We start from the raw sequence: 22313 nt of genomic DNA on the forward strand, positions 1-22313 counted from the left end.
TTGACCTTGCAACGAATTAAACCCCAGTGCCTGTGGGTAGAATTCAGACTTGCTATCTCTAGGCTGCGAGGCGAGCACATAGTCCTTCAGAATCTGAATAAAAAATGTTGTAACTTTAGTAAATTTTGATAAAAATTCACAACAACTGATCATTTGAAGAACAAACTTGGACACTGTAGGCAAATCTTCAGCATGGGATATGAGATCCAGTGAATGTCGGCTTGGTGATAAAATTCATCCATGGGACCACCAGTAATGGCAAGGGACAAACATGTGACACACAATAAGATGAAGATGACATGATATTCTGGGATGAAATGACATTGTGTGGGGATGTTCGGATTGTCCTTGTCCTTTTCTATTGCTCTCTCTTTCTGTGCTTTCTTCTTATTATGTTTATCTTTTTCATGTTCCTGTATTATAGGTAAACTCATGTCTTCACCCCGAGGAGGTTCAGCTCTTTTCAGGTGCACCTCCAATGGAGGTGAGCTGCATATACCATTTTCACCACGTACCAGCCCTCCTGCCATTCTTAAATCTCTGGCAGTACAAGAAATTAGATGCATTGCTCTGAGGAGGGCAGCTCATAGTGCTAACCAGTATGCTACAATTATGACATGATACAATACTTGTTGGTTCATTTCCATTTTTAAAATTTTAGCATTGATGGTAAAATACTGAATTTATTGTGGAGGAATGAAATTTATTTTGTCAGCTGTTGAGATAGAGCCAATCTGTCATCTGTGTATTACGTAGATGTAGACACTAAGGAGGTGCTCCATGTGGATACCATGCACCCTTACACATGCTTCAGAGCCTCTTGTCAGTGAATCATGAACGCTTGGGATCATCCTGGCTCTACTCAGATTTGGTCACATGAATTGATTACGCTCCTGTAACATGCATGTTGTGGATAGGTTGGGCTCGCATGCATGCATGTAGTGTTCCCATAGCCAGAAATCTGAAGGATTCAGGGCAAATGAATGGAGAGACTGTGTTACTGTTATCTCCTCAAGTATTCATTCACCCATGAAATTTTTGGGTTAGATGCTATTTTACAAGGTATAGAAATTGGGGTATTACCTTGTTGTGCATGAAATACATCTGTTGTATTTCTGCAAGTGTAATGTTCCCCGGTAGAGCTGTTCATTCATTGTAGGTGTGAAAATTGATGATACTCGCACAAGTTCATGTTTGTGGTAAAACATGTGGTCTTACTAGTCTGTCACACATGATTGCTGCCGACACATTGATACTGAAGCAGACCTAATGCCATATCTCCATGATTGCTTGAGAATTTTCGTCTGCCTGCACAGATGTGTTCCGGTAAATTAATATGCCATATCTTGTGAATCCTGCAACTTCTGTAAATAAAATGCTGATTGTGAACTGTGGATCTTCGGTGTCCTAGCTAAGAGCCAGCAAAACTTGTTGTTGAAGAATCACGTTTTTTAAGTCGCAGCACTTGCTTCTCCATCTACAGCATGTGGACTGTATGACCCCTACTGGATCTGTCCTTCTTGCTGCAAATGATCCCATATCTTCGAGTCACCAGTATAGCCTGCTGAATATTACTGCTAAAGGAATGTGGAATTGTGGGTGTTGTTCAGCGTACATGACATTTTTTTTATTTTTTATTTTTTTTGCTAGGTGCTTTACGTCGCGCCGACACAGATAGGTCTTATGGCGACGATAGGATAGGAAAGGCCTAGGAGTTGGAAGGAAGCGGCCGTGGCCTTAATTAAGGTACAGCCCCAGCATTTGCCTGGTGTGAAAATGGGAAACCACGGAAAACCATTTTCGGGGCTGCCGATATTGGGATTCGAACCTACTATCTCCCGGATGCAAGCTCACAGCCGCGCGCCTCTACGTGCACGGCCAACTCGTTCATGACATGAGCCTGTAGCTAACCCATTGTGGAATACCCTATCCACCATTTCCTTCAAGAAATAATAAGACTCAGTTTCACTATTTAAATAATTTACTTTATACAGAATCTCCAGTTTTGCTCTGATACATTACTGCACTAACAGCACAACCTCAACTGTACTGGTACCACAGTCAGTGCACAGCAAACACAACCATCAGAAATGTACAATGAATTTCAACCAGACTACGCTCTATATCACCGAATGCTACTCATACTCAGCACAGATAGGGTGGCCCACATCTCAACAGGTATTGTGTTTGGTTAATTAATTATAGGGTAAATCTAGCGTTGACCCCTATTACTTCCTGTAGGAGTATGGGACACCTTTTACATATTTATTCTTGTAATCTCTTTACTCTACTTTTCTTAATTTACTTTTTGTATTTCTTATAGCCTTCAGCAGATGTGGAGGATGAACTAATCATAGAAGAACCTACACTTGATCAGCTTCTACCATGTTTCAAATATGAGGAGAAGTAAGTACAGTTGATATTTTACACCCCTAACACTAGCTCCCTCTGTGTGCAAGTCACCTTTGGGATACAAAGATCCCAGGTTGAAAGCTTTTCCAGGTAGATGTACTGTTGAAAGTTGGATACTTTGTGTTGTGCAATGTCGGCAAGTTTACATGACCAAACTCATGACAACTCAGCTCTTGAGCCTCAAGAGATATGGTGTACTTTGTTATCAAGTGGACCTTAGAGTGAGATTGACAAGCAGCCAACCAGATGTCCTGCATGCCTGCTTATCTTCCATAGGCTCGGGTTTCAATTTCTGGTCTGGTTGTGTATGTTTACATTGATCTAAAAACTGGTTCAAAGGCCACTCTGCTTAACTGATTACAGTTGGGGTTCTATCTGACAGTGAGATGGCTTTCCATGTCAGAAAAGCCAAGAATAATGGCTGAGAAGATTGATTGCACTGACCAGAAATCAGCTCATAATGTGCAGGCATTGAGGCTGAGTAGTGATCGCTTAGTAGGTCAAGGTAAGCCCATTATGGCTGTAGCACTGTGGGATCATGTTTTTTATGTTTTGAAATTCTGTCCGATCTTAACAACCCACTTGACTAACTTGACATGACGTTCATGCGAATATTGTCTAGACCTTCAACTCAATTGACGAGATAATCGCGCACCGTGGCATATGTGCTAGTTTATAGAGTTTCATCACCCCTGCAAGGGTTTCCCTTTAGCGATCTTCCATAAATAGAACAGGAATGTGGCTTATTTACAGCTCTCCTTCTGGGAACATATACATAACACATTGCCCAATTGTAGCCGCTGGAAGCGCAAACTTTTCATTAGGTGTCAGTCAGTCTCATAGCCAATGTTCCAGGTATGGTAAAGGCCAGTGACAGCAGTGCAATTGCTGAGTTATTGAAAATGATTTGGGGGAATGTGATGGGAATATCATGAAAATGAAGAAGGGATTTTAAGTGAAAGTGAAAATTCATCTGGTAAAAGTTAGTGTGAAATCGTATTAAAAGTTCCTTGTGCAAAGGAAAAACATAGTGACTATGTTGTGGGTTAGTAATAGTGATAAACAGCCAATTATTCATCACTTTACAGGCTCTCTAGGGGTGTCGGGAGAATTGAGAGACAAATATTTAGATAATTCTCTATTGGAAATGCCTGTTTTTTTGGAGTTTATGGACCTGTTGTTTTCTCACATTGCACGGGAAACAATTATTTACACTGCGGAACAATTATTGGACCCAGATAGGAAAAGAAAAGAATACATGATGTTCAGTCGTTTAACACTAATGAGGATGACATTAAGGCCTGCTTTGCTCTCTGTATTCTGATGTCCCAGGTTCATAAATTTTGAAACCTAAGCCCATGGCACTACAGCCCTGAAGGTCCTTGGCAGAATATTATTGTATTTTTTGTGGTAAAGATTGCAGTGCAATATTCCAAAAGTGTTATAATCACTTCAGATAACCGTTCTATTTGAAAAAATATTCGTAAGTGAAAAATTTACTCTTAACTGTTTGTCATGGTACACTGCTGAAAGCCTGGAATTGGCAGCCATAGGTCGGCTGCAGTGGAGGGATGTGTGCGGTGTTACTAGAACTGCCCGTAGATGATCAGCCATTATTGTGGTTGGTGCTTGACCTAAGTGAGGACATCAAACTGATCCCGGCTCCTCAATAGTCCACAATTTGCGGAAATAGCGCTAAGAGAAACCATTTATTTGTTCACTGTAATAGCTGCTCGCTAATTGGCCAGAGAACCTGCTCAAAGCTTTCAATGTCTGATGTCAGAAAGATAAGGAACCGTTCCCGTACATGGTTATGCTGCCAGTCTGAAATATCGCCATTATCAGGCTCACTTTACAGTTAACAGTGATACGCAGAGTGATTTAGTGAATAATACTGTATGTAAATAAACATCTATCACTTTTCTCCTTCAATGTGTGCAGTATGATTCGACCTGTATGGTTAGAAAATATCCACGCATCGCTTGAAAGCTTAGACCCGACCATCGTATGTGTCAGTGAGAAGTGGTTTGTCAACAAAATTTATGACTCGAAATGTTTCCTGACGTGCTGATATTGAACTGTAAGGCCCATTCCCATGGCTGTACACGGGGAGTACTAATTGCAGCCAAGCCAGAATATAACCCAACTTGAGTTAATTACGTGGGGACAAGAGCCGAAGCACTGTGGGTAGAACTGACATGCAACAAACATGAATTCCTTATTGGATCATTTTGTCACGCCCATAAGTCATCTCTGGAGATCAACGATTAATTATTCCTCTCTCTCTCTCTCTCTCTCTCTCGGGTGTGTAAGATGTACAACAAAATTATGATGTCATTTTTATTATCGCTGATTTCAACCTAGAAATTATGTTGTCCAGAAATTCTGTCCCTGTTCCAAATAACGTCATTGGAAATAGTTTCCTTTCCACTTTCTATGATTTTCTCCTTCCTCAGTTAATATTCAAAGCCATGCGTATTATGCGAACAACACCCTCAACACTTGATCTTTTCCTAAGTAACATATCACGATGTGTCCAATCGCTTAACCCTAGAACTGCCAAACATCGCGCTTGCGACTCAATATAATGTCACTAGAATGCCAACGTCACACACGCGACGCATAGTACATGCTTTCATTTAATCAGTTATAAGATCATTCATCGTTCACTTACGCTATTTTAACAAGTAAGACATTGAAAATGAAGTCTAGTCTTCCATCACATCAGAGTAGGTATAAAATCAGCTACTCTTTCCCCATTCACGTGTCGTCTCATTTGCTATGTAACTTAGCGCTCGCTCGCTATTCCTGTTAGTTTCTGTGAATATATTTCGTTATCTTTCAACACATTATTGAGTTTTTTCAAATTGTTTCTTTTGAAGTGTAAACATTCATCATGGATGATGAGCTACTTGATTCAAGTGATATCACAAAGTTCTTGAATATGATATGGATGATTTCTCTTCCAGTGACATATTTTCTTTAGCTGATGATTCTTCTGACAGCAGAGAAGATTATATTCTAGAATCTGAAGTTGGAAGTGATTGCGATGAAGAGAGCAGGCCTGCCGAAGTTTAATTAGATAATACTTCTCAAGAGCTGTGCAACCACCTTGGCACTCTCTTCAATCGTTCCATGAATGCCAGGACAGTGCCTGTGGAATGGAAAAAAGCCAACGTAGTCCCAGTTTTCAAAGATGGAGACAAGGAAAACTTTGATGATTACTGACCAGTTTCGATAATATCAGGGGTCTGTAAATGTATGGAATGTCTAGTTGTTTGTTTTATATATGTTAGATTTTCTCAAGGAGAGGAACCTGTTGATCTTAAACCACCACGGCTTCATTCCTGGAAAATCCTGCACAGCACTTTTAACACAAGTCGTTGATGACTGGCATTTCTCTTTGGAGCAGTCGGGTGTGTCACAAATAGACTGTGTGGCTCTGGACTGGAGCAAGGCTTTTGACCAGGTGTTACATCGAAGACTTCTGTTAAAACTTGACAACTACGACATTAAGTGTAAAGTGCTTGTGCCTGATTTATGCTCTTGACTTACTGGATTGTGTTAATTCGACCATGGCATAGTATGCTGATGACAGTCATTTACAGAGCCATGAAAATAATGATGATCTGGTACAGTTCCAATCGGATCTGGATAGTATAGCTCTATGGTGTGATATAAATGTAATGTGTATAAATGTTAAGAAATGTAAATATCTAAGATTAATCAGAGCTAGACCACCACTCTAGAACCAGCCTACTCTACGTCGAATTAAACTACCAACTTCTAACTCCATCAAACTGCTCTGTATTCATGTTACGGATAATCTACAGTGGAATAAGCATGTGGAGGAAATGAGATACAAGGCATATTGAGCACTGCTGTAGGTTTTGTGTGTAGATGTCTCTCTGGAGGAAGAAGTAAAGCCCTACAAATGGCTTATACTCCCCAGGTACGGCACATACTCCCATATGGTCTTCCTTCTTGGCACCTAACGACAACAGAAAATGTGAGGATATTGGAAGGTGTTCATCAACGAGCAGAACATATAGTAAACAAACGCAACCGTGTTATTGCCACCAGTGGACTTGTTATGTAAACAAGTAGACTTAGCCTTCCTTAAGAAATCCCTGACAGGCAACACACATCTCTCCCTGTAAGTTAATTTTCACTTTGTTAATAGAGGCCAAGATGTTACTGTTGTGTTCTCAACACACCTCCCCCCCCCTTCTTCAGAAAATGTTTCTATTTAAATGAATTTTAGGCAGTGTCTGCTCATCTGTCGAACCTTCTACCATCTGAAAAAAGAGTGCTTCCTCTTCTACACCTTCTCCACGCAGTAAAGGAAATAAATATATAAATAGAATCCCATATGTGATGTATATAATGTGTATAAATTAGGATTAAGAATGATGTGTGCAAGTACAGTCGAATGTGAGCGTATATGTATGCGTGCGGGTGTGGGAGTGATTATGAATTAGTGTGTACACAGGGGTATGAGTGAGGGTATGAAAGACAGGGTATTCTTACTCTAATATGCATAGCATAAATCAAGATAATTATTCTAAGTGTGCGGTGTTTGGAGTGTAAATATGTAAATTCAAAATTGTTTACACATACGTAAATATTCAGTAGAGTTTACATAAACATACATATGGGGATGGAGGAATTCATGTGTACATTCTCCATCTACCACCCCTAGATTGTACACGTATAATTTAAGGAGAATAATTAATAATAATAATTTATGATATTTATTTCACAATCGAGCACAGCATTTCTGATGGGGTGATTTACTCTTAATTTTTTTTTTGCTAGGGGCTTTACGTCGCACCGACACAGATAGGTCTTATGGCGACGATGGGATAGGAAAGGCCTAGGAGTTGGAAGGAAGCGGCCGTGGCCTTAATTAAGGTGTGCCTGGTGTGAAAATGGGAAACCACGGAAAACCATCTTCAGGGCTGCCGATAGTGGGATACGAACCTACTCTTAATTTCTAACTGAGCGCAAATGCAATTGGGTTAACTCCACCTTCCTCGATAAATCAGCAATATATAACCTCCAGTTAAAATACTGAGTTGCCAATTGCTTCATTCCCAAAATTCAGGATTTCACTTGCGGCTTTCATGCACTTCCATGATTCATTTCTCTCTTGATAATTGAAAACAATCAATTGACTGACTTCCATTGTCAATATTACCTCTTGTCTTGCATTCAGATGAACTGCATCAGCTGATTGCCTGTAACACAAGGCAACTTAATGAATGAATGGGACCTTATCAGCAGTCATTACAATAATCCCAGATTAACTCAGGATTTGCAAATAAGTTATTTTCAGTACCTATAGTCTGATCAGAATCATCAAAGGATATGAAGTTACTGAATAAAGAACTATTCAGTAATCTCATTGCCAGACAAACTTTAGAGGTGGAAACTCAGTTACATGGAAATGTTCTCTTACAACGGACATAATCGTTTCATGTTTTCAGAAGTAGTGGGAATATAATAGTTTAAGTGAAGCATGTCCTTTTTTGCAACGTTCGGTTAAATTTAAAGAGAGCAGTTGTCAAGAGTCTTGAGCTTGTGTCGTTACACAAAGGAACCTCTACTAAATCCAATCAAATTAAAAGTGATATAGCAAAAAGGGGGCCTCAGGCATTTACTTCTACTTCTTGATAATATGGGTGATGTAATGGCCCTCATTCTCTTTAAAATGTACTATTTTCAAAAACATGACTGTAAGTGACCCCATTTAGTTCATCTGCAACATAGGAAACATAAGGAAAAAGAGGTGCTCACTGGAAAACAACAGGATTTGCAACCAATCCCTCCACACAGAATAAGACGGTGAGATATCAGTCATACTGGACTGTCAAGGGAACCTTTCAGCAATATGAAGTTCTGTTGTCTACTGCCACTGTCAGAGTAAGGGGCAGTAAAGGTGTTTTTAATACTGTTGAGTGTCACTTGGTAGCAGATCTCAGAAGAACTTCATACTGCGTAAGCTTGCTGATACACTAGGCTTAAAATTAAGCCCATATTCAATGCCTACCAGTGGATGGTGCAGAATGAACAACGATACAGGCAGCCAGACTATCCATAGGGTCTCCTGGCAATTGCACACAATGACATATCAAAGTAGTAAACACAGTTCTTTTCAGAGCTCATTAATGAGAAACATTGGGCCAATCATTCCACTCCACCAACTTATTGTTTAAAATGTTAAAAAGGCAAAGTGTGCCTATCTGTCAAAATTCTTGCTGGACATTGATATTGTCATCATTAGGGAATGGCATGCTTCCAGTGAAGAACATTTATGAAGTACAGGATAAATTATGGGCTATACCACACTTTGAGCAACTTAGCGCTAGGTGTATAGAGTTGGTACGTATCTCTGGAGCATCATAGATGAGACCTCCCTGATTTCTGAAATTAGGATGCTGAGTTATTATACAATATTGCATGGCTTCTCTGTCACAAAGGTTTACAAGCTACCCAAAACACTATTTCCTAATTATGTCATACACACTGCAAAACACTGCAATTTACATAGACAACTTCAACTGTCATCATAAATTTTGATTGTACTCTGACAAAGATGCAAGTGAGAGCGTGCTAGGAGAATGGGCTAAGGAGGACAGTCTTCAGGTAGATTTTGATGCCAACGATCAATGTACTTTTAGGTCCACTGCAGGGGTCAAGGATCCAAATTCTGACTTACATTTTCTTAGCTGCAATGAAAGTGCTATCCCATGAACGTCATGGGAAAAGTCTTCGGTGTCTATCCTCACAGCGAATACAGACCTGGAAGTATTACGGTCCCTGTCATACAATGAACACCACATGTAAAGATGACTGGACTGAGTTTTCTGTGTAAGTGTGTGAACAGCTGAAGGGTGTATGCCATGAGGATACCGTAAAGAATATATTCCAGGATGGAACGATGAAAGTGAAATACTGTACCATCACTTCCAACGAAGTGGAGACCCTGATATAACAATCCAACTTTTGTCAAATTTTGACTTGTCCTGCAGGCATAAATGGACAAAAACAGTCAAAAAAATGGGCATTACCGACTCCAACAAAGACAGATTTAGTCATTTTAGAAGATTGGGAAGAAGATTAAGATTGTTGCTTGTTGTTTAAAGGGTCCTAATATCTAGGTCATCCGCAGGGAAGAAGTGCACCAGTATGCAGAAGACATTCTGAAGTGACACCGAACCAAATTGCTTCTCACATCATTGTCCCCCTAAGTGGGTATGACGTCTTTAGACATTTTCGCGCTGGGCTTTTACAGTGGGTATGACGGCATTAGTCGATTGTAAAATTTACCGTGTATTTATCGTGAGTTTGAAGGCATATGGCATGGCCATGGAATCTATCATATTAGTTGATATGTTTTCCAAAAGATCACGCTGTGTATTGTTTTTTAGAGCTGTCACAGGTTCGTGATATGTATTTGTTTTGGCACCTTGTACGAAGTTCCCACGCAGCCATTTATGTCCCGAAGCATCTCTTCCAAACATAAAGTAGAACGGCTTGATTGTGCCGGTATTTCGACAGTTTTAGAATCTGAGGGTGATGATGAGTTATGTTCTTTATCTGATGATGATGATGAGTGGATTCATACAGATGAAGAGGACAGTGAAAGTGATCCCGATAATGAAATTGTTCCAGACGAACCAAATGACACGGACGATGTTCAAAATGTAACTCAGCCGGCTAACTTCGTTGCGAATGGTGGCCCAAGACCAAATTTGCTTTTACAGTTGTAAATAAGATAAATATAGATTTTAGTGATGTGCAGAATACTTCAGCACGTTCGTAGGTGATGATATATTCCAGTTATTAGCTAAACAGGCTACCTATATCGCATATCTTTTAGAGGGTTTAGGCATATGGCGTTGCTGTGGAATTTATCGCATTAGTTGATATGTTTTCCACGATATCACGGTGTGTATTGTTTTTTAGAGCTGGCACAGCTTCGTAAAATGTATTTGTTTTGGCGCCTTGCACAAAGTTCCTGCTCTGTCATTTATGTCGCGAAGCATGGCTTCGAAATGTAAAGAAGATCGGCTTGATTGTGCGGGTATTTTGACAGTTTCATAATGTTGGTAACCCATTATTGAATAATAATAATTACTATCATATTATTTTAAACTAATTGTGTACACATTTATGAAGGAAATATTTAAATATCTCGAAGTGGGGAAAAAGTACTCAGGGCAGGTTACGCATGTGGAGAATTTAGTACACAGTTAAGGTGTTAATATAACTAGAGTATCTCCTGATAAGAAACATACCAGGTACATTCGACAACCGCTGCAAAACCCGAAAATGACTCTTATCTCCCACATCTGATTCTGCAAGTTCCTTCATGTTTTCCGACATTGACTCTAAATGCTCCTGGATTCAGTTTCTGATTCATGTACTAGTAAGTGCTAAACAATGGAAGAATTCTCTACCAACTTCCTGTTGACTGATCATTAAGAAGGTAAAGATAATTTCTATTTTGAAACCTAGCAAACCGAGCAATTAGGCAGAAAGCTGTCACCCCATAGCCCTTCTTACCTACTCTTATAAGCTCTTTGAAACTCTCGTCTATAACAGAATGAGTAGCACTGTCTTAGAGCATATTCCAACTGATGAGCCAGGCTTCAGACCACAATATAATTGCTTTGACGAAGTGGTATCTCTAATATCCTGAAAACATCTGTTGTGTTTGTTGACTTTACTCCTGCCTTCAACGTTATTTGGATTTAATAACATGGTGAATGGTTGGAATTTCCAGTTAATTGTTGGAAGCAAGATAAGTCATCAGAGGAAGTTTAATGATGGATTGATCCTAGGATCACTTCATTCACCATTACTGTTCCACTTGTACATCTCTCACCTTCCTGACACTCTGGCCAGAAAATTCTGCTGAGCCAACAATTTAGCTCTAGCCATACAACAAAAACAACTGGAAGAGGCAGAAATGTTGCTGCCCAATGACTTATCTAGGTTGGATACTTATTTCATAAACTGACAAATTCAACCCAATCTTGCTTTCATTTGAATAATAATATGGCAAACATAAAACTCAGCATCAGTTTCAGCAGCAGAGTCCTTCGTCATAATTGGAACCCAGGTATAGTTTTAAAAATGAGGACTCATAACAACATTTTCCATAAATTATATGGAACTGCCTGGGGATCTTCAGCAACCACCTTGCAATCTTCAATGTTGGTTTGGTGTACTCAAGTGCAGAGTATTTACATATGTTTTGTTGAACAGTCATTACATAAGGCTTGTTGACACCCAGCTGAACACTACAATGTGCAATCCAATCACTCCTGTTCACTGTTGATGGATATAATGCCATCTTATTTGTGCAGATCTGTTGTCCTTATCAATGAATTCCGAAAGTTCTCATGGACTCCCACATAGGGACCTGCCACTTTTACATTTTCAGAGGCTACAGTGACATCATCCAATACTGCGTGATGCTGCTGATGTGGTTGCCAAGTGTTTTAAATCTCATGAAGAATGAAACGTTTGACGGGGAGTAGCAAGAGAAGTGCACCTGCATTATCATCTTGTCAGGTGCTAAATTGCAAGTGTATATCAGCTACCTTGCAAGACCTGGACTTCCCTGAACAAAATCAGAATGGGCCACAGCAGGTGCTAAAATGCAGTACACAAATGGAACAAGCTGCCTACAACAGACTGTCCCTGTGCAGCTCTATGCCAAGCTAATCCACCACATTGGCTTAGACTGCAAGGTTTGGGCCTATCATGGCAGCGAAAGAGCCTTGGTGGTGGCAACTCCAGACTGTGAATGTGGAACTCTATGCCAAACCATTCACCACATATACTTCGACTGCAAGGTTTGGGCCTATCAGGACAACGAAGAAGACTTGGTGGTGGCAATTCCAGACTGTAAATGTGGAGCTCTGTGCCAAACCATTCACCACATTGTTTTTGACTGCAAGGTTTGGGCCTATCATGGCAGCAAAGATGATTTGGTGGTGGCAACTCCAGACTATGCATGTGGAGCTCTATGCCATATCATTCACCACATTGTTGTCGACTACAAGAAATGGGCCTATCATGGCAATGAAGAAGGCTTGTTGTTGTCAACTCCAGAGGCTGTGCTGCAGATTGAGGGACTGTTAAGCACATGTAACCTTGCTCAGTTCGTATATTTGTATGCATTTGTTGTTGATAAACTTAAACCAGTAGTATGATCACTGCTGATTCCGATGCGTGTTCAGCTGCCATCTCCAAGAATTGATTGTAGCAATTGGAACTTCCTCGGTATTATTCTAGCTGATTGTCAGTTCAGTCATTTTATGTGGCATGAAAAATGTGTGGATACAAGATAGACACCTGCTTCCAGATGGTACCAACATTATGATTCCACCGGGCGAGTTGGCCATGCACGTAGAGGCGCGCGGCTGTGAGCTTGCATCTGGGAGATAGTAGGTTCGAATCCCACTATCGGCAGCCCTGAAAATGGTTTTCTGTGTTTTCCCATTTTTGCACCAGGCAAATGCTGGGGCTGTACCTTAATTAAGGCCACGGCCGCTTCCTTCCCACTCCTAGGCCTTTCCTATCCCATCGCCGCCATAAGACCTATCTGTGTCGGCGCGACGTAAAGCCTCTAGCAAAAAAAAAAAAAAAAAAAAAAAAAAAGCATTATTATACCTAAATTATTACCCCAAATGCAAACTTGAAAAGATTAAATTTTAAATGAGATAGCAATAAAAGCAATGTTTATTGTAATTGTTGCTACTGACTTCTTATGTGTAGGGATGTGAATGTGTGTGCAAGTGCCAGCAAGTGATAGTCAACTGTCTCATTCTCAGGGAAGTGTAGATGTGTAGCTTTGTTTAAACACCATGTGTTCTCTAAAGATCTACCTGTTGGATTTCTCATTAATGAGCTAGACAGTTATTGTGCTACTGGATATGACCTTAGCAGTGGCAGTATCAATAATCTCTCCTGCCTGGACTCTCCCTTCTCTGGAGGTACTCTCTTGAAACAAGCATTATCATCACCTTCATACAGCCTGAAGTGTGGCAGTATAAACTCCCTTTGTCTTCCTTGCATTATGTTGAAATTCTAGCACTACACAAGAAAACTATGCATTTTTGAAAGCTTGCTGACTCTTTGCAGGTAGTGGTGGTGGAGATTATTGTTTTCAGAGGAAGTACGACTACAGTCCTCCATGTTTGAATTGATCAATATGATCGAAAACATTTTTATTGGTCAGATGGAGGGCAAGTTTGTTGTAGACATGACCTAAGGTGCCAGGTTTCATGTAGGTCATCCCAGGGTGTTCGAACATATCTCGAATTCACATTTATTAAAGTAAATATTAATAGGCAAAAAGTTCTGATTTCTCTAATGAATAAACTGCCTAGTGTGAGAATTTTAAACACATTTACTATGTTTCCAGGAACATAATTAGTTTGGATGACTAACCTGCTTAATGCGACCCATGGCAGTAATCAATTTGTAGCTTTTTTAATACCCGTAATGTAACTATTCTCATGGTACAACCTACCAATTACATGAATCCAACTAACCGTTCATCACACACACTTATCATTCTCAGTAAAACGAAAACTCAGGTTAAGTAATAACCCATGGGCTAATTCGTGTGCCATCCATTCTGACCAATGACCTTATATATTTATCTTGTTCTCTGAGAGTACCGAAGTGGGATATAGTTCCTTATCATAAGTACTTATTTGATTATTGTTTGGTTGAAGGAGCTATACCAAATGAATGGAGAGTTGCTATAGTAGCCCCTGTGTATAAAGGAAAGGGTGATAGGCATAAAGCTGAAAATTACAGGCCAGTAAATTTGACATGCATTGCATGTAAGCATTGGGAAGGCATTCTTTCTGACTATATTAGACATGTTTGCAAAATTAATAACTGGTTCTATAGAAGGCAGTTTGGTTTTAGGAAAGGTTATTCCACTGAAGCTCAACTTGTAGAATTGCAGCAAGATATAGCAGATATCTTGTATTCAAGAGGTCAAATGGACTCTATCGCGATTGACCTGTCCAAAGCACTTAATAGGGTGAACAATGGGAGACTACCGGCAAAAATGAGTGCAGTTGGACTAGACAAAAGAGTGACTGAATGGGTTGCTATATTTCTAGAAAATAGATCTCAGATAATTAGAGTAAGCTAAGCTTTATCTTTTTTTTTTTTTTTTTTTTTTTTGCTAGGGGCTTTACGTCGCACTGACACAGATAAGTCTTATGGCGACGATGGGATAGGGAAGGCCTAGGAGTTGGAAGAAAGCGGCCATGGCCTTAATTAAGGTACAGCCCCAGCATTTGCCTGGTGTGAAAATGGGAAACCACGGAAAACCATCTTCAGGGCTGCCAATAGTGGGATTCGAACCTACTATCTCTCGGATGCAAGCTCACAGCCGCGCGCCTCTACGCGCACGGCCAACTCGCCCGGTAAAAAGCTTTATCTGACCCTGTAATAATTAAGAGGGGATTTCCTCAGGGCAGTATTATTGGACCTTTATGTTTTCTTATATATATAAATGATATCAGTAAACAAGTGAAATCAGAGGTAAGGCTTTTTGCAGATGATGTTATTCTGTACAGGGTAATAAATAAGTTACAAGATTGTGAGCAACTGCAATGTGACCTCAATAATGTTGTGAGATGGACAGCAGGCAATGGTATGTTGATAAACGGGGTTAAAAGTCAGGTTGTGAGTTTCACAAATAGGAAAAGTCCTCTCAGTTTTAATTACTCCGTTGATGGGATGAAAGTTCCTTTTGGTGATCATTGTTTAAATAACTAGGTATTATTATATGGAATGATCTTCATTGGGGTAATCACTTAAATGGAATTGTAAAAAAAGGGTACAGATCTCTGCACATGGTTATGACAGTATTTAGGGGTTGTAGTAAGGATGTAAAGGAGAGAGCATATTTGTCTCTGGTGAGATCCCAACTAGAGTATGGTTCCAGTATATGGGGCCCTTACCAGGATTACTTGATTCAGGAACTGGAAATAATCCAAAGAAAAGCAGCTCGATTTGTTCTGGGTGATTTCCAACAAAAGAGTATCGTTACAATAATGTTGTAAAGTTTGGGCTGCAAAGAATTGGGAGAAAGAAGACGAGCTGCTCGAATAATTGGTATGTTCTGAGCTGTCAGCGGAGAGATGGAGTGGAATGACATTAGTTGACGAATAAGTTTGAGTGGTGTCTTTAAAAGTAAGAAAGATCACAGTATGAAGATAAAAATGGAATTCAAGGGGACAAATTGGGGCAAATATTCATGTATTGGAAGAGGAGTTAGGGATTGGAATAACTTACCAAAGGAGATGTTCAATAAATTTCCAATTTCTTTGAAATCATTTAAGAAAAGACTGGGAAAACAACAGATAGGAAATCTGCCATGTGGGCGACTGCCCTAGATGCAGATCAGTATTGATTGATTGATTGATTGATTGATTGATTGATTGATTGATTGATTGATTGATACAAGCTTAACTAAACAACTGTCAGAAAAACAAAGCATGTAAACTTCGATTTCTTTTATTATGACAGTTATCAACTACCATGGGACAATATACAATGTCTAAATGAAATAGTTTATTACCATGGTAAATATCTGAATATGACAAGTATGCCCTTAAACAATGGATAAAGGTTTCCCACTCTTCTTGACCTTGGTTAGATGATGAAACCAAGGCACTGTGACTTGTTATTTCAATGTTATAAGCAAACCCTACATGACACACATTGGACCTTATTGCATCATAAGAATTGCACAAAACTGTTGATCAGAAACAAAGGATATATATATTTAGCTAACAATTTAAATTCTAATTTCACTTGGGATGAACTTAATGGCCTGAGAATAGGGAACATCTGGAGCGACAGACAAATCCTGTCATACCACTTCCCAAACTGAACAGTTCAACCAATCCCACTTAAGTGCACTGACGCACTGTCCTCTAATTCCCATACATCATTCACATTTCACTGTCTCACAGAGAGTCATGCTGAAAAGGTCTTGTACTCTTCCTAAATTAAATGCTCCAGATGCCAATGATATTCCTAGTATTTTCATAAATAACATTATGGGTGCTGTCCTGCCTGTATTGGCCGGTTCCGTGGTGTAGGTGTAGTGTGCCTGCCTCTCGCCCAGAGGCCCCAGATTCGATTCCTGGCCATGTCACGGATTTTTCTCTCGACCTGAGGGCTTGTTCGGGGTCCACTCAGCCTATGTGATTAGAATTGAGGAGCTATCTGATGGTGAGATGGCGTCCCCGGTCTCGAAAGCCCTGAATAATGGCCAAGAGGATGTGTCGTGCAGACCACACGACCTCTCGTAATCTGCAGGCCTTCGGGCTGAGCAGCGGTCGCTGGGCAGGCCAAGGCTCTTTATAGGGCGTTAAGTGCCATTGGGTTGGTTTTTTTCGTCCTGCCTCTATTGATGTACATTCTAATGTATTTCCTAACTACAGTGTTCCCTCTTGCCTGGAGAAACAGCTAATATTATACCATTTACTAAAAGTGCAGACCCACAGTCACTCTCTGAATATCATCCCCTCTCCATAATCCCTGTGCATTCTAAAGCTTTTGAACATTTAGAGTATGATCAGTTTCTGGAATACCTAAATAAATATGCTCTTTTTGACCCAATGCAGTCTGGATTTAGGATGGGTCACAGTTCTGTCTCTCCACTTTTGAATGATAGTGAGGGCATTAGAAATGTTATGAACAACTGCTCACTGTACTTATCCTTAACATCAGTAGAGCCATTGACGCTATAAAAAAATTCACAATATGATAGAGAAAATGCAATTACTAAAATTCATTACAGCTCTGATTTAGTTTTTGAGTTAACATTGACAGCAGGTAACAGTAAACGAGAAGGCCTCTAAATGGAAAATGAAATTCAGTGGCCCCTTACATTTGGTATTTATATTCATGATGTACCATCATGGTTCATGGTGTGGGTTACTGTAGTCACGTCCTACTTTGTCAACCATGGGCAACAGCTGAGTGGCCTTGTAAGTGGTCCTGAGAGTCAGGATACCATTTGCTATGGAATAGAATTGGGCATCTCGGACATATTCTGAGTCATGGCCCTCCTTGTGATCAGGCGGCTAGGACTATACAATTCACCAGTGGTCCATAACCCGTTAGAGGAGAGATCCTCACTTGGACTATGTGCAAGTAGGGTAGCATCCTGCTTCCTAAATTTACTGAGCTCAGAACATTTTAAGCAAGCCTCGGACCTATGGGAGTAAGGGAGTCCCACTCCCATTTGACAGGCGAGGGACTCCTTGGAAACAACTTGGCGAATGAAATGGAATTCGATGGGGAGCTATCAATATTAATGGGGTTTATGGAAGAAAGAAAGGAGAACTGGCTGAGTCAGCAAAGAGGATGCATCTGGATGTGCTAGGAGTAAGTGATATTCGGGTAAGGGGTGATAACGAGGAAGAAATAGGAGATTATAAAGTGTACTTGACGGGTGTTAGAAAGGGAAGGGCAGAGTCTGGGGTAGGGCTCTTTATCAGAAATACCATTGCACGCAACATAGTTTCTGTTAGGCACATAAATGAGTGAATGATGTGGGTAGATTTGTCAGTTGGAGGAATTAGGACTAGAATTGTCTCTGTGTATTCACCATTTGATGGTGCAGATGACGATGATGTTGACAAGTTTTATGACGAATTGAGTGTAATCGTGGCCAGTGTCAATAGCAAGGATAGAATAGTGCTAATGGGCGATATTAATGCGAGAGTTGGGAATAGAACTGAAGGATACAAAAGGGTGATTGGTAAATGTGGGGAAGATATGGAAGCTAATGGGAATGGGAAGCATTTGCTGGACTTCTGTGCTTAGTATGGGTTTAGCAGTTAAGAATACATTCTTCAAGCATAAGGCTATTCACCGCTATGCATGGGAGGCAAGGGATACCAGATCCTTAATAGACTATATCTTAACTGACTTCAAATTCAAGAAATCTGTTAGGAATGTACTAGTTTTCCGGGGATTTTTCGATGATACAGACCACTATCTGATCTGTAGTGAACTAAGGTTATCCAGGCCTAGGATAGAGAAAGTGAAGTCTGTCTGCAAATGAATAAGGGTAGAAAATCTCCAGGATGAGGAAATTAGACTGAAGTACATGGATGTGATTAGTGAGAAGTTTTGAACAGTAGATGGTAAGCAGGTTCAGGATATAGAAAGTTAATGGGAGGCATACAGGTATGCTGTAGTAAAAACAGCAAGGGAATGCCTAGCAACAACTGTGTGTAAAGGTGGGAAAAGGCGAACATCTTTGTTGAATGATGAAGTGAGAGAAGCTTGTAAACGTGAAAAGAAGGCTTATCAGAAATGTATCAAAACAAGGGCCAAGACAGACAGGGATTTGTATGTAGATGAAAGAAACAGAGCAAAACAAATAGTTGTTGAATCCAAAAAGAAGTCATGGGAAGATTTTGGTAATAACCTGGAAAGGCTAGGTTAGGCAGCAGGGAAACCTTTCTGGACAGTAATAAGGAATCTTAGGAAGGGAGGGAAAAAGGAAATGAACAGTGTTTTGAGTTATTCAGGTGAACATATAATAGATCCCAGAGAATCACTGGAGAGGTGGAGGGAATATCTTGAACATCTTCTCAATGTAAAAGGAAAACATCCTTTGGTGTTGCGAACAGCCAAGCTCATGGGGAGGAGGAATATGATGTTGGTGAAATTATGCTTGAGGAAGTGGAAAGGATGGTAAATAAACTTCATTGTCATAAAGCAGCAGGAATAGATAAAATTCAACCTGAAATGGTGAAGTATAGTGGGAAGGCAGGGACGAAATGGCTTCATAGAGTAGTAAAATTAGCATGGAATGTTGGTAAGGTACCGTCAGATAGGACAAAGGCAGTAATTGCTCCTATCTATAAGCAAGGGAACAGGAAGGATTGCAACAACTATTGAGGTATCTCATTGATTAGTACAGCAGGCAAAGTTGTCGTATCCCGACCAACAGGTGAGACGCCGAGCGGTGAGTGGAATCACCTGATGGCTAACAACAGTACTAAAAACGAAAGGGATATAAGATGGTAATTTATAGGCGTTAGGTAAGTTGGTTGTTAAGAGTTGAAACTCATATGATTTCCTATATATGTGCGTATATTGACAGATGATGTACAAAGAATATACACGTACAATTGAAGTCGGTCACGTATTGTGACGTACTGGAACTAGCCTTCCTCAGAACGGCTACTCCAAGTAAATGCAAGTGGACTCTAAAGCATTAGAGTACCACTGAAATGCTAATCGATGTTAAAAACAGAGTATCGTGGAGTCTCACATAGATTCCTCAAGCTTTAAGTTGCCAACTACGATAAAACCCAGAAGAACTAGGGCTTAAGTCGAGAATCGAAGTATGAATGGTGAATACCAAGTGTTAGCACCACCGTTCAACCTGATCTACTAAGAAATATTCTAAGTAGCGAGACCGCTTGGAGAATTGATCGCAATTCTCTAACGTGAGCGGAAGGCAAGGCTCCCAAAGCGAAGACTAATGCAATAAGACGCTTGTTCCTTCAATTACATACGTATTTAAAGGGACTAGCAATATGATATGAGGGTCTCCCCTCCTCTCGGATAAAGCCTTACTGGCTTACTATTGGTGCTACCACCTCCCCCATGTATCTCAAATCCCACACTATGCACGTGGCAATATTTATTAACATGAACTTGACTTCTCGCCGTTAAACCTATGCTCATAAAATAACTCCCCCATTTCTAATACTTGTCATCATAAACATGATACTGCGTCCCGTTTCACTTAATTGGGTCGCCCATTAATTTTAAGTATGGTATCCTTCAAACTACCCCCATTTTCTTGCCATCTCCAGACGACAGGACGTGACTTTTTAGATTTGTCCGTATCGACTTCATCGTGAGACCTCTTGACCTCACACAACTCTGTTTTTAACTGTCATTCTATATCACCCCCAACACATGGCTGCTTCGACAGCAAGGCCAATGGATTGAGTTACCAAAATAATCACTATGTATTACTTATGTGCTGCTACTTGATAGAAGGTTCGTGTCCCTGGACATGACACCTCCCCCCTTAGGAAAGAAACTAGTTGCTACACATGCAACTGGTTTCCACCTGAGTACACGTACATACAGGTTTAATTACCGCATGTACCTTACATGGCACTTTACATTTTAGCAATATTACATTACATTTCATAGATACACTTTAACTTATTACATTTTGACATTAATACAATTCTCTTTACCCTTCATACAATTAATGTTCTTAATACATTTCACATTACAATTAACATATTCTTTCACAGTAAACCATATTGCATTAATACATTTCAATTCATATATTCCACAGTACATGTAGTACTTAATATAACACAGTTTAGATTTAACATCTAATACATATCAATTTATATGTTTCACAGTACATATAACATTTCAATTTTTTTTTCACAGTACTGATATAACTCATTTACATTTTACATGTCACATTTTACAGTGATTAATACATATCAATTTATATATGTCACAGTACATATAACACTTCATTTTTTTCATTTTACAGTACTTAATATCACTCATTTACATTTCACATTTTTTAATTTCACATTTCACAGTAATTAACACATATCAATTTATATGCTTCACAGTACATACAACTTTACCTTCCAGCCTTCTCTGGTCGGTTTTTACTTCCGTACCAAACTCTTGGAATGGCCGGCTTCGAGATTGCAATAGCAACTCGGTTCCCCTGACTATACTTCTTGAGTAAGTCTTACAAACTTGTGCAGTCACTGCTGACACATTATCCGTACCAAACTCATAGGAATAGATGCTTGGACCGTGCCTCTCTCGACACGTCCGAACTGTGCCTCCTTAGGCCAGTCTCACAAATTTTTTGTGCAGTCATTACTGACACATAACCCGTACCAAACTCGTAGGAATGGACGCTTGGGTCTTGCCTCCCTCGACAAGCCCGAACTGTGCCTCCTTAGGCCAGTCTCACAAATTCTTGTGCAGCTATTACTGACATTACCCGTACCAAACTCATAGGAATGGACGCTTGGGTCTTGCCTCCCTCGACAAGCCCGAACTGTGCCTTCTTAGGCCAGTCTCATGAAATTTTACCTTAACATAAGGTTGCCTGTTCGACTCTGCCCCTTGGCAAGTCTTTTTTTCTTACTTTAATAATTTTAAAGTTACATTTGTTACATTACAGCCTTAACACTGTCTTACTAGTGATTCATTACTTATACAATGGTCATTGATATTTTTACTTTGCTAATGTGGTTATGTTCCCTTTTTATTGCCTCCTTGGCTCTCTGATGAGAGACCTTTCATTAAGCTCTATACTGGAAGTAGTAAGATCTGTCATACTTCTACCCCTGCACTCATTTACGTGCTTACCTCTTACATACTCCTGTCTATCAAAGTGCACTGTAACGTCCTCATCTGAACAATGTGAGTTAGGACTATTAATTATAGTTTGGCGGATACACACCTTTCCGCAACACTCATCTCCTAGCTCTGACAGTTTATGAGCAAGTCTAAATCTTTTGCAACATCTTTTGCAACAACAGCAGGAACATAATAATAACAAAATAACAGTAATTGTTCCTCCACCTATATAAGACAGAAAATTCAACTTATCCAATTTATGATTTTGCTTTAATTCATCCTCCTGTTCAAGTATTAATTTTTCAACTGCCTCTACTTTATGACTTGCTAATTTTAATTCCTCTGCATGGTGAAGCACATTTACCAACGGTATCTTTCCTTCATCCTGCAATTGACTCAATTTAGTGTTAATTCCTAAATGATCGCAACAGTCATACTGTAACAATAGATCAGGTACA

The 22313-nt window shown here is 39.9% G+C and overlaps 1 protein-coding gene across 5 annotated transcripts in view; it reads left to right on the forward strand.

Moving 5' to 3' along the window:
* LOC136874982 (zinc finger protein OZF) overlaps positions 1–22313 on the forward strand; it is a 61207-nt gene that overhangs the window by 12650 nt on the left and 26244 nt on the right. For 3 of the 5 annotated variants that reach the window (XM_067148695.2, XM_067148694.2, XM_068227947.1), the window contains one exon: positions 2324–2406. In XM_067148695.2, the coding sequence (XP_067004796.2) occupies positions 2324–2406 (83 nt within the window). Of the gene's footprint in view, positions 1–424; positions 485–2323; positions 2407–22313 lie in introns of all 5 variants that reach the window. The other 2 variants (XM_067148693.2, XM_068227946.1) reach the window with 1 other exon arrangement.

The sequence above is a fragment of the Anabrus simplex genome, chromosome 5, assembly GCF_040414725.1.
Source record: "Anabrus simplex isolate iqAnaSimp1 chromosome 5, ASM4041472v1, whole genome shotgun sequence".
Lineage (NCBI taxonomy): Eukaryota > Metazoa > Arthropoda > Insecta > Orthoptera > Tettigoniidae > Anabrus > Anabrus simplex.